The following is a 12,955-nucleotide window of genomic DNA, read 5'->3' as shown; positions in this document are numbered from 1 at the left end:
TGGGTGCAAAGTAATGCACATTGGAAAAAATAATCTCAACTACACATACAAAATGATGACGTCTATTTTAGCTATTACCATTCAAGAAAGAGATCTTAGGAACCATTAGAAAAGTGATAGATAAGACAGAAAATATCAGAATGCCACTGTATAAATCCACGGTACATTCATACCTTGAATACTGTGTGCAATTCTGGTCAGCGGTCTAAAAAAAAATATATATTAGAATTGGAAAAAGTACAGGGCAACAAAAATGATTAGGGGTATGGAACAGCTTCCATATTAGGAGAGATTAAAAAGACAGGGTCTGTTCAGTTTATAAAAGAGACAACTAAGGGGGTATACGATAGAGGCCTACAAAATCATGAATGGTGAGGAGAAAGTGAATAGGGAAGTGTTATTTACCCCTTCATATAACACATGAACACCCAATGAAATTAACAGATAGCAGGTTTATAACAGAAGGAAGTACTTCTTCATACAACGCACATTCAACCCGTGGAACTTGTTGCCAGGGGATGTTGTGAAGGCCAAAAGTATAATTGGGGTCAAAAAGAATTAGATAAATTCATTGAGGATAGATTCATTAATGGCTATTAGCCAAGATGGTCAGGTACGTAACCCCAAATCTCCAATTGCCAGAACTGATCACTACAGGCTCAACCACCACCTCTGCACCATGTGGATGCTGCTACTGTTGGGCTTTTTGCACTTCTTAGGTTTTCCACCACAAATCTTCCATTTTCCAGGGCTCAGCTGAAAATATGTACCCTCACCCCAACAGCTGCTCATTAAGGACGACATGCCAGAGAAACACAGAACCAACAAAATCTATTTTTGACATTTAAATACGCACACAAATCAGTGAAATAGATTTTAACACTTTAAAGGATAATCATTGGGTTCAGCTGACAGCCTGAACAACAGATCAAGTTTAAGGTGATGCAATCGTGTTGTCAAACAACTGAAAGCAGAGGGTTAACAAAGGAATGCAAAACTGTATGGACAACAGTATTGGGTGTGATACTACAACCATGGGTCTATGAGTGGGGTGTTGGTACCAATTTGGCCAAGTACTGGTGGGGGAGTTGAAATATTTCAATCCTAATCACTCCTTCCAGAACAAGATCTATTTTTCCTTGTCTATGCATTTCTAATACACTCATCACAGTAACATCTAAGCACATATAGATGCGCTTATTCCAAAGAACGCATCATTTCTGCTTGTCAGGCTCTTGCTTCAATCCCTTTCAATGGGAGACTTCAAGAAAAACACTGAACCCTAAACAACTCAGACTCATTCTGATCTCCATTCGTAGGACTTGAGCTACAGAATTCCCTGCCAATGAGCCCTTGAGACTGTCACGTGTTGTATTCCCATCTATCATAGTTGTCACAACACAGTGAGGTGAAGACTTAGACTTTAAGGTCAGAAGGGACCATTATGATCATCTAGTCCAGGGGCAGGAAAACTTTTTGGCCTGAGCCGCATCAGGTTTCTGAAATTGTATGGAGGGCCTGTTAGGGGAGGCTGTGCCTCCCCAAACAGCCAGGCATGGCCCGGCCCCCACCCCCATCCAACTCCCCCCGCTTCTCGCCCCCTGACAGCCCTCCCAGGACCCCTGCCCCATCCAACCCCCTGTTCCCTGATGGCCCCCCAGGGACTCCTGCCCCATCCACCCCCCACTCTGTCCCCTGACCACCTCCAGGCCCCCCCACCCCTAACTGCCCCCTCTCCTTCCTGACTGCCCCCCGGGACCCCTGCCCCATCCAACCACCCCTTCTCCTTGACCACCCCTGGACTCCCTGCCCCTGACTGCCCCCCGTTGCCCCATCCAACCCCCCCTTCCTTCCTGACTGCCCCCCCAGAACTCCTGCCCCCATTCAACCACCATGTTCCCTGCCCCCTGACTTCCCTGCCCCCTGACCACCACCCCGAACTCCCCTGCCCTTTATCCAACCCTCCTGCTCCCTGCCTCCTTACCGCGCTGCCTGGAGCGCCAGTGGCTGGCGGCGCGGCTGCACCAGGACAAGCAACCGAGCCACGCAGCACAGAGTACCTGGTCAGGCCGGGCTCTGCAGCTGCACTGCCCCAGAAGCTCACAGCCCCACCGCCCAGAGCACTGGGCCAGCGGAGCAGTGAGCTGAGGCTGTGGGGGAGGGGGAACAGCAGGGGAGGGGCCGGGGGCTAGCCTCCTGGGCCAAGAGCTCAAGGGCCGGGCAGGACGGTCCTGTGGGCCGTAGTTTTCCCATCTCTGATCTAGTCTGATCTCTTGCACAACACAGGCCACAGAATCTCACCCACCCACTCCTGTAACAAACCCCTAACCTATGTCTGAGCTACTGAAGTCCTCAAATCATGCCTCTGAAATAGCTAGGGACTGACTATATTCAGGGGTTCAGAGATAAGAATCAGGATCTTGAATTTGATTGGGAGAATTGGGTAGGGAGTCACCATCACATGTACAGTGCCTACATCATGTGCTCTTCACAGTTTGTCTAACCAAAGTGGAAGGCCACGCCGAAACTGTAGTTGTCATGTGACCTCATCAGTAGCCCACTGATGATAAAGTCACAAACCAGCACAGCTAGATTCCCACGTGAGATAAAAGGGTACAGCATCCTGGCCGTGTGCGATTGACAGACATAGATGTTCAGAGCAGCAAGAAGTCCATAAGGGACCCTTCGGACTATGCACCAGCTTGAAAATCGGCAAGTGATGTTAAAAAACACAAAACAAAAATAAACCATTTTCTTATTAAGAAAGCTTTCTTAAACTTGGCCAAACACTGATCAGGACCACCACCTGGTAGCCACATAATTCTGAAATACACTGTCTTCTCAAGGAAATATAAGTGGTGACTTTCCCACTGCTTAGGAATGGTTAGTTTTTCCATTGTGAACTCATTCCTTCCAGTGGTTACATCCCAGCTCAGCATTTTGGAAATGCAGGTATCAAAGTTAAATACAGAGCTATTGTACATACATTTATAGAACTTAAAAAAAAAAAGGGTTGTTGCTCTGTTCACTTTAGGAGGACAGTTTTTGTTTTCTCATGGAGACAAGCTTAGCCAATTGTCTGTGCAAATATTGTTTTAAAGTGGTTGGTGGTGGAAATAAAATCTTGTGCGGTGAGACTGGAGTCTGGGAAAACCAGAGGCAAAAATCACAACAGGTCCTGAATTCCCATACTCCCCAACATCAATAACAGTTAGGACCTGACCCAATGCCCATCAAAGTCCACAGTAGCCTTTCCATGTAGTACAGCGGGCGTTGGACTAAACCCTTTGCGCTAAATTATTCCACTAAAAGCCTGTTGTATTATCTGAATTCCTCTGCTGATGAAGGGAGGCATCACTGTTGCTGATGCGAGTTTCTTATTTTCCCTTTGCTGTTCATCTTTAAAGAATTTCTGAGCAGAAGCAGGCTGACTCTTCCCGCCCCCCATTTTTAATTCTTTCCTTTTTTTTTTTCTCTTTACACCCCTCTGATCCCCACCACTTTAAAAAAAACAAACAACAAAAAAAAAACCCTGAGTGTCTTTTAATCTCATTTATGCCCTCTGTTTTAAGCCACTTTCCTCATAATTTATTCCATATATTTATTACACTTTGCAAGGAATATCTGACTTCACCAGGACCCTACATGGGCTCAAAAAAAAAAAAACCAAACACACACTAGCAGATCCTAAAGCAAGATTTCTTCTAACTGGCAGACTCTATTGCATGCAGAATCCAGCTCAATGATGTAGGTAATCCAGACAATTTTGTTCTTCATGTCAGTCAGACAGTGCTTTACAATTCCATTTTATATAAAGACATCCAGGTCTTTTAAAATATTTACGCTTAAAAAAAAGTTTTTAACCTTATATTTCATTCCAAAGCAGAACAAACTTGCAGAAGGTATAAAGTTCAGCAGTCACACAGGTATTAACATTCCTATGTAAGTTTTAAGGCTTTTGCTCTGTTAAATAAATACATACATAAATAAATGTGATGCACAGCAAAGCTATTACCTGTACAACAGGGAATATGTGAATGAAATCCAGTCCCTGGATCTGATGTGGCTCCAAACGATGGGGGCACTTCATTTTTGGCAAGACAGACACAATTTTCTCTGTTAAGGCACTATTTTAAAAGAAAAATATCAAAGTGTATACAATTAAATTGTTTAAATTTTAAAGAATGACATTTCCAAAATATGCAATGTTGTTGTAGCCATGTTGGTCCTAGGATACTAATTTCCAAATTACGTAGTAGTTTGAATGTGCCCTCTATTGGCTGAAACTGGATAACACAATCTGGAAAAAACACAACACTTTTTTTATGAGCACAGCTGTGAAGTCGTATTTTTTTAAATTAATAAGACAATTGCTTGTTTCTTAATTTCCATTACTCAACATCAATTTTATAATATCTTAGGCTGATCAGATGCAGTGCACATATGATTGTGAGGGATATCTATTTTATACATATGCTTCCGTTACGATGCACGTACATTTAACTGCTCAAAGCCAGAGAGTAACTTTAAAACATAATTATATATTTTATCAAAGAAAGTTCAACTTCAGGATGAAAAATCTGGAACTTAAAACTGTCTGAGTGGATCTCTGCTGTTACTAATTAAGAGCCATCTCCTACAAAAAAGTGAAATAGCTAGAATATTGTGAAAGTGAAATATCTACCAAGAATGCTGCTTACATGTACAAAGTCTAATCAGCTGGAGTATATATAATCCAGTTTGCTGAGAAACTATGTCCTTCTGAAGCTCATAAAAGTGCTGTTAAAGTGAAAGGTAGCTTAACAGGGGGATAACTCTATTGGGGTTCAATCTTGCACCCACTGAATTAACAGGAGTTTTGTCACGGATTTCAGAATAAAGCGTACTTTCCTGACCAAAAAGAATTAAGGTGACATACAATGAATTGGTGCTCATGCTCAGGAAGTCAATCTTTACAGACAACAACTTAAAAGAGTCACTGATGTGATATATTTTCCCCCAAAGGAAAAAAAATGAGTGTCCAGACACTGACATCAGTGGCAGAGACTATCATCCTAAAGAGCTGCTGATGTTTTGAAGGAAAATTGCCCAGAGGGATGGGAGAGAGTGGGATGGAGAAGAGAAAAGATCCAGAAACTGGGGATAGTGCCTGAAGAGCCAACATTGATTAGAAGAGAAATAGTTGAATGAGAATTTTGTAATTCCTCTTATAGATGGCTCACCATGTGATGTAATTTCCACTGTCAATGTATTAATGAGATGCAATAGTGTTCTATGTATAACCAAGAGTACATGCAATCCATTTAAAGTATTTTTGTCAACAGAGTGACAAGAAATCATGTAACAAATATAACTGACGTTAATTTATGCTTCTGTACTTATTTCGATAACATTTATAATAGCTGACCCAAGATTTTTATTATTAGAACATTGCCTAATAAGAGCTGGCAAAATGTGCACTGAACAACTTCAACAGAATACTTGCTAATTAATCCCTATTATCATCACTCTGAGAGCTGCATGGAAACGTCGAGACACACTAACAGTTTAAAAAAATGAATATATTTTAAAAAACAAATATCCTTATACATACTACTAACACCTTAGATTATTAAACATCCAAATAGTACTCTTATAACAATTTCTGCTATTTTCTCACTGTTTACTTTTTGCATTTTCTTCAGCTAGAACAACTAAAATAGACTATAAAGTTTCACTTTGATTCCTGTAGACTAGCACAGTGCTTTATTTTTTGAGTTCCAAGTACTCCAGGGGGATGTTTAAATTCAAACTTCTCTGAATTAATTAAAAAAAAAAAATCAACTAAAATGTTTTCATTACAACAACAGTATCAAGGATGACTTTTTCTTTTGAAGACACAACTGAATTTTTTTGTCCTGCTAGGGTTAAAATGAACACCTAAGATTTTTATAAGAGACAAGAGGAAAAATATATTCATCTATATTTTCTGTTTCTTTTGTGTATTTAAGAGTACTTTGTGTATAGCTCATTTCCCCTGGTGATGTGGATGTCTCTCAAAGCAACAGGGAAGAAAAAGAACATGTTTTTTAAAAGTAACATGATTGTAAACATCACTTAAAATCAACAGGGGAACACAAAGGCAGACATAGTAGCTGAAACTATATTCCACTTATCTGCAGTGGAAAAATGGGCTTTTAATGCAACTTGCCTGGCACTGTCCTTCCTTAGTTACTTCCTGCGAATTTTAATTGTGACCTACAATACCCCACGTTTATCAAGAAACATACTGAACTTTAAAAATGTCACATTGCCCTTCTAAGGAGAGCTGCCATTGACTAATTTTGCAACCTTCTACAATGCAAGGACTGGCTGGCTGGCAATCAGATGCTGTCTATACAAGGTGGCAACAGCAGGAAGAAGCCACTTTGGGCTCCATCCTCCCTTCCTCCACAGTTGGGGTACTTGTGAGTGACTTCCCTTTCACAAGGGCTTAGACCACAATGTCATGCTGTAGATTTTATTGGCTGATGCTTGCAATTCTGAGTTTGAGACCACAAAAGAGGACCAAAGGCGATTTACAATGAAACTTGTTTTCAGCAAACACAACTAATTAGCATGCATCGTCTTCCAAGAGAGAGAGAACTGAATTATACGAAATACATGGGAGTCTTTGGGAAGTGGTCTCCTAAAACAGAAAATTTCTCAGTAAAACTGATCCCCTGTACAAGTTTCACATGTATAAACAGGATGGTGATTTGTATCAATTTTTTTTACAATATGAGATGCCAAACCATGGTTCACACTGTATCGACTTACATTTTCTGACCAATTGTAGAGTTTTCCTGAAACAATAGATCAACATCAATGTCAAAGCTGCAAGTAGTGATGCACCAGGTCATGCCACCAACTACCTAAAAATGAACAAAAATATGGTTATTTTCACTTTACGTTCAAAAGGGGAAATTTTCAAACAAATATTATTTAAATCCAACCAATATGGCTTCACATTTTTAGTCTCCTTCCCCACCTCCAATACAGCACGATTCAAATGCCATCTAATATCTCATCAAAATATAGTGAAGAGAAGAGAAATTCAGAATCACCGTTTGCGAGGTTTCAGATTATTTTTTAAAGTTTATTTCCTAGTTTTCTTGAGACACTGAGTTCTCTGACATGCAAGTAGATGAAAATCTAAGTACACTGTCAACCATGAAGAATGGAATAAAGATTTTTAAAAAATGATGAAGTGGCTGTTTTAGAGATCATGAGCTGTAAAAACTCAAACAAGAATTGGAACATGTGTCCTCATTTACCTAATCCAAGTTTTTCCACTGTTATTCTTTTATTATTTGCATTAGAAGTAGCACACAAAACCCCCCCAATATGCTAGGCATTATATAAACAGTGACAGAAAGCCCCTCACCTGAAGAAGTTTCTATCTTAGGCCCCAACTCTTCAAACATTTATGAACATGCTCAATTCAAAACACCAGAGCAGTCTCATTGATTTCAAATGACAGGTTTTAGAGCAGCAGCCATGTTAGTCTGTATCCGCAAAAAGAAAAGGAGCATTTGTGGCACTACTGAATGCATCCGATGAAGTGAGCTGTAGCTCACGAAAGCTTATGCTCAAATAAATTTGTTAGTCTCTAAGGTGCCACAAATACTCCTTTTCTTTTATTGATTTCAAAGGGTCTACTCACTCGCTTAACGTTAACCACGTATACAAATTTGCAAAACCTAAATACACAGACAAAGAATAGAAGAGGTAACAGGCACAGAGGTGAAGTGACTTACCCAAGCTCTCACAGCAGGTCAGTGGCAGAATCTAAATAGAACCCAGTTTTCCTGACTTTCAGTCCAGTACCCTTTCCACTACACCACACTACCTCTCTAATATAATACACACTCAGCATGGTTATGAAATAATCCTTGTATATTAGCGTCTAGTTTGTTTCTCATAGTTGACTGTCTAGTGTGACAGTCGGTAGAAGGGGGAGGTATTTTATTATAACAATATTGTTAAACAATTAACAAAAAGTCCTATAAAATATTCTATACCATAACAGCCTATAGAGTTTCACTACAAACACTTATGTATGTAAGTAATCCCACCGCAGGATCAGGATACAAGGTGCCAGTCCCACAACTGGATGTGTGCGAGTACCACTGAAGTGTTCATTTCCACAGATTCAGTTACAGAATCAGGGCCTTAGATAGTCTTCCTTAGGCATACTTATATTTGTGCTTGTACAGTGCTATGACTGCCTATGGCTCTATAAATATAATAGCTTGTAGTTTTAACAAGCAAAGGTTTATAGGACAACACGACTATCCTATGTACAAGCAAACTATTGAAAGAAATGAAAGAGCCCATTTTCAAAGGCTCTGCCATAACTACAAGGGATGCACTTTCAAAGCAAGGTTCAGGGATTTATCAAGTCAAATGTTAAACCAACAAAGGTACCTCTTTAAGCATATACTCTGTACAGCCTGACTTACTTCCTGTCTTTGAGGATGAAGGTCCCTATAACTGGCTTTCCACAGAATTACCTAACCCTTCCCAAAATATTTCCAGTGACAGTCCAAAAACAGATTCACTAGGTAAATTGTTCCATTCGTTCATGAAACTCCACAGCTAATAACTTCCTTAACCTTCTTTCAACTTGTCCCCATTACTCCTCATTTTCAGTATGACTAGAGCCTTTTACAATGATCATGCCACAATGCAAACAAGTTTTCATATTAAACAAATTTAGGTCCTTGTTTGTTTAGCCATGGAACTCTAGTTCCAGCTAGGAGCGATACATGGAGCTAAATTCCCCACACACCCACTTCAGAACTGTAGGCCCTGATTCTGCAAATAGTTATGTACGTGCTTAGCTTTATGTATGCGAATAGTTCCATTGAAATCAATAGGACCACTCATGAGTAACTGCAGAATTGGGTGCCTTAGTTCCCTGAGACAGGGACTAAGTTTTGCTCATATCTTCACTACATTAGTGGAACTATATAAATAATAAAAATAACTTTATATGCTGCTGATCTCCCCTTCTCCTTACTACCTGGAACTATTAAGCTGAATTTGAAAACCATGTTTAGTAAATACAGTAAACTATGTCTAATCAGTAATCCTGGATTATAGTCTCACCTTGTCAAAGGGTGATAACCCTTTGATTCTTGCCCTGAAATACCCAGCTGCCACCAGCAACTCCAAAATTTCAGTCAATTTGATGTTTTGTTCTTCATCTTCTCTGGTTTCAACCTAACAAACAAACAAAAAATTAACCCTAATTTTAAAATATTGTATCCACTCACCTCCTCCAACCACCCAACTTTAGGACTCAAAACAAATTTTCCCAATTTTTTCCTTAATATAGACCACACGTATGTTAATACAGAGATTTTATCTCACACACTTCCCTTCCATTTGCAATCTGATAACATCTTTATAGTAATTACAACAATTGCACACATGGAAAAAACATTAGGCAAGTACTTAATGTGTTTCTAGGTGGCTTTAACATGAAATGTTTTGTCCTGTTTGAGAAAACCTATGTATTATTGCCCAGTCGCTCTTGCCCTTTTATTTCAATCAATCTGCATCTCTTCTCTAAATGTGGTGTCTTCTCCATTTTTTAAATAAACAATTCAGCTGTTGCATTCTAATTGAATCCACGTCAGTTCCTGCTCTTCATCTGATCTCCCTGTCCCAACTGTTTTTTAAAGTAAACCCAAACAATCTGGGCACCAAAGGCCACAGCACAGGTAACATACCCTTGATTCTGCAGATGTGTGTCAACTCTGTAGGGCTCATACAATACTACACCTGAAATGTAATGTTTTCACAAACTTTGTATGAAGATGGTAAGAGATAAATTGTTGTGGGATTCCGCTGTTTCCTTTAAACCAAACCAACCATTTTCAACAGCCCAGAACAGGACAATGGCAGCATTAATATTGAGCGCTTATGTGAAGCTTTTTTATTATTATTTCCAAAGCACTGTGCAAACATTAACTAATTAATTCACAAAACGCTCCTGAGTAATAAGTGTTGTTACCCCCATTTTCCAGGTAAGAAATCTGGGAAAGGAAAATTCCCACGACATTCCGAACCCTTAGAGAAGGGTCAGTTGCGGAGCCAGGAACAGAATTCACAAGTTCCTGGCTCCAAGCCTTATGCTCAGGCAGCGAGAAACATCCTGTCTCTGTCACCCCCGAGAGTCAATGCAGGGAAAAGGAAGCAAGGCTGGGAAGTTGCTGCCTGTGCAGTATTCATAAAGCAAGACAATCCGCCAGACCAAAGCTCTCTAGCTGTTTAAGTTTGGCAGAAACGTAAGGGTCCAACCGCTTTACCATCTGAAGTCTCCCCGTCTTTTACGTCGATGTGGGAGCTTTTACCCCCGGAAGGGACTCAACACTCACGCCTACAACACGGCTGAGATGAGCACAGGGCTGCAGCCAGGGAGACAACCGCGACCCTCGGGCCTTAGCTCCTCTGACCTGGACAAGCCCCGTCCCCCAGGGAGCCCGCACCGCAGACACAGCCCAGGGGCCCAGCCCCGAACGCCCCAGGGTCTGGGCCTGATGCCGGGCAGGCCACGCCGGGGTCAGACCCCAGCCGGGGAAGCCGCTAGGCCTGGCAGGCGGCGGGGCAGGGGAGAGGCAGAAGCCGCCCCAGGAGGCGGTGACCGGCCCATAGCGGCGGGAGGGGGCTCCCAGGCCGGGAGGCCGCCGGATGGGAGCCCTGCGCCTGTCGACCCGTCAGGAGCCGGGCGCACGGCGGGGGGCTGGGCCGGGGGTCTCGTTGCACCCCGGCTGCAGGGAGGCCACGGGAGCGGCTCGGGGAGCTGGGGCAGGGAGTCCACGCAAGGGGCAGCTCGGGGTCCCCGGACGGGCAGGAGGGGCCGTACCTCCTGCGGAGCCTGGTACCCGAGTCCCTTGGGGGCGCCCATCGCCCCCGCCGTCCAGCCTGCCTGCGCCGCGCAGCTGCCGCTGTCACCCGCGCTCCCTCCGCCCACCAACGGCCACGGGGGGGCGTGTGTGTGGGTGTGGCCCCGCGCGCGCCCGTCTCCGCTACCTCCCCGCGCGTTCGCCCCCGCCCTCCGCGCGCGCAAGCACGTCCGGGCCGCGCCATTCGCTGCGACAGGGGGCGGGCGCTGCAGAGTGACAGGCGGGTCATGTGACCGCTTGGAACGTGGGGCGCCGTGGACTGGGGTGGCTGGTAGCTGCCTCCAGGTCTGCCCTCGGCCGGGGGCGCTGAGGGGCCCCGCTGGGCACGCCGGCAGCAGGCCGGGGGTCCATTGTAGGGAGAGCCAGGGCAGCCTCCCTGCCAGAGCATTTCTTCTCAGCCCCCTTTCGTGCATTAGCCCCCAGGCAATCCGGGATTTCCGTCCGCTCTGCGTTTCACTGGGGGTTGCGAGGCTGTTTAAAAGCATTTGTGGGCATCTGCGTAAGCCCTGCAAATGCATCTTTTGTAAACACCACTTTTTCTCTCTATTGCAAAAGTTTCCCGAACCCCTAAGAGTGCTGTGCAATGGTATTGTTTGCCAGTGATGTAGGCTTGTTGGTTAATAAACTATCAGTAGGAGTTTAAAAGCATGCCCCCAATTTTCTCCCCACCCAAATATAAGCGCCATGCCATGCTAGCAAACCCACTGCACCTATTAGATCAGGGGTTCTCAGGACAAATTATTTGGTGGCCTCAGACTGCGGCCACCAACTCTTGCTAGGTTTCAGAGTAGCAGCCGTGTTAGTCTGTATCCGCAAAAAGAAAAGAAGGACTTGTGGCACCTTAGAGACTAACAAATGTATTTGAGCATAAGCTTTCGTGAGCTACAGAAGTGAGCTGTAGCTCACGAAAGCTTATGCTCAAATACATTTGTTAGTCTCTAAGGTGCCACAAGGACTCCTTTTCTTTTTGCGAATACAGACTAACACGGCTGTTACTCTGAAACCTATACACATAGAATCATAGAATCATAGAATATCAGGGTTGGAAGGGACCTCAGGAGGTCATCTAGTCCAACCCCCTGCTCAAAGCAGGACCAATCCCCAATCAAATCATCCCAGCCAAGGCTTTGTCAAGCCTGACCTTAAAAACTTCTAAGGAAGGAGATTCTACCACCTCCCTAGGTAACGCATTCCAGTGTTTCACCACCCTCCTAGTGAAAAAGTTTTTCCTAATATCCAACCTAAACCTCCCCCACTGCAACTTGAGACCATTACTCCTTGTCCTGTCCTCTTCTACCACTGAGAATAGTCTAGAACCATCCTCTCTGGAACCACCTCTCAGGTAGTTGAAAGCAGCTATCAAATCCCCCCTCATTCTTCTCTTCTGCAGACTAAACAATCCCAGTTCCCTCAGCCTCTCCTCATAAGTCATGTGTTCCAGACCCCTAATCATTTTTGTTGCCCTTCGCTGGACTCTCTCCAATTTATCCACATCCTTCTTGTAGTGTGGGGCCCAAAACTGGACACAGTACTCCAGATGAGGCCTCACCAATGTCGAATAGAGGGGAACGATCACGTCCCTCGATCTGCTCGCTATGCCCCTACTTATACATCCCAAAATGCCATTGGCCTTCTTGGCAACAAGGGCACACTGCTGACTCATATCCAGCTTCTCGTCCACTGTAACCCCTAGGTCCTTTTCCGCAGAACTGCTGCCTAGCCATTCGGTCCCTAGTCTGTAGCTGTGCATTGGATTCTTCCGTCCTAAGTGCAGGACCCTGCACTTATCCTTATTGAACCGCATCAGGTTTCTTTTGGCCCAATCCTCCAATTTGTCTAGGTCCCTCTGTATCCTATCCCTGCCCTCCAGCGTATCTACCACTCCTCCCAGTTTAGTATCATCCGCAAATTTGCTGAGGGTGCAATCCACACCATCCTCCAGATCATTTATGAAGATATTGAACAAAACCGGCCCCAGGACCGACCCCTGGGGCACTCCACTTGACACCAGCTGCCAACTA

At 43.6% G+C, this 12,955-nt stretch overlaps 1 protein-coding gene across 4 annotated transcripts in view; it reads right to left on the bottom strand.

The window, feature by feature from the left end:
- The window catches only part of CCDC93 (CCC complex scaffolding subunit CCDC93), a 104,571-nt gene extending 93,544 nt beyond the window's left edge, over positions 1 to 11,027 (bottom strand). Inside the window, exons 1-4 of one of the 4 annotated variants that reach the window (XM_074967222.1) lie at positions 10,895 to 11,027; positions 9,133 to 9,246; positions 6,799 to 6,893; positions 4,016 to 4,127 (exon numbers count right to left, since the gene is read on the bottom strand). In XM_074967222.1, the coding sequence (XP_074823323.1) occupies positions 4,016 to 4,127; positions 6,799 to 6,893; positions 9,133 to 9,246; positions 10,895 to 10,936 (363 nt within the window). In that variant the 5' untranslated portion in view covers positions 10,937 to 11,027. The remainder of the gene's footprint in view (positions 1 to 4,015; positions 4,128 to 6,798; positions 6,894 to 9,132; positions 9,247 to 10,894) is intronic. The other 3 variants (XM_074967224.1, XM_074967223.1, XM_074967225.1) reach the window with 3 other exon arrangements.
- Between the last annotated feature and the right edge of the window lie 1,928 nt (positions 11,028 to 12,955).

This window comes from Natator depressus, chromosome 11, assembly GCF_965152275.1.
Source record: "Natator depressus isolate rNatDep1 chromosome 11, rNatDep2.hap1, whole genome shotgun sequence".
NCBI lineage: Eukaryota > Metazoa > Chordata > Testudines > Cheloniidae > Natator > Natator depressus.
Note: the sequence above shows the minus strand (reverse complement) of the source record. Positions and strands in the feature narration are given on the sequence as shown.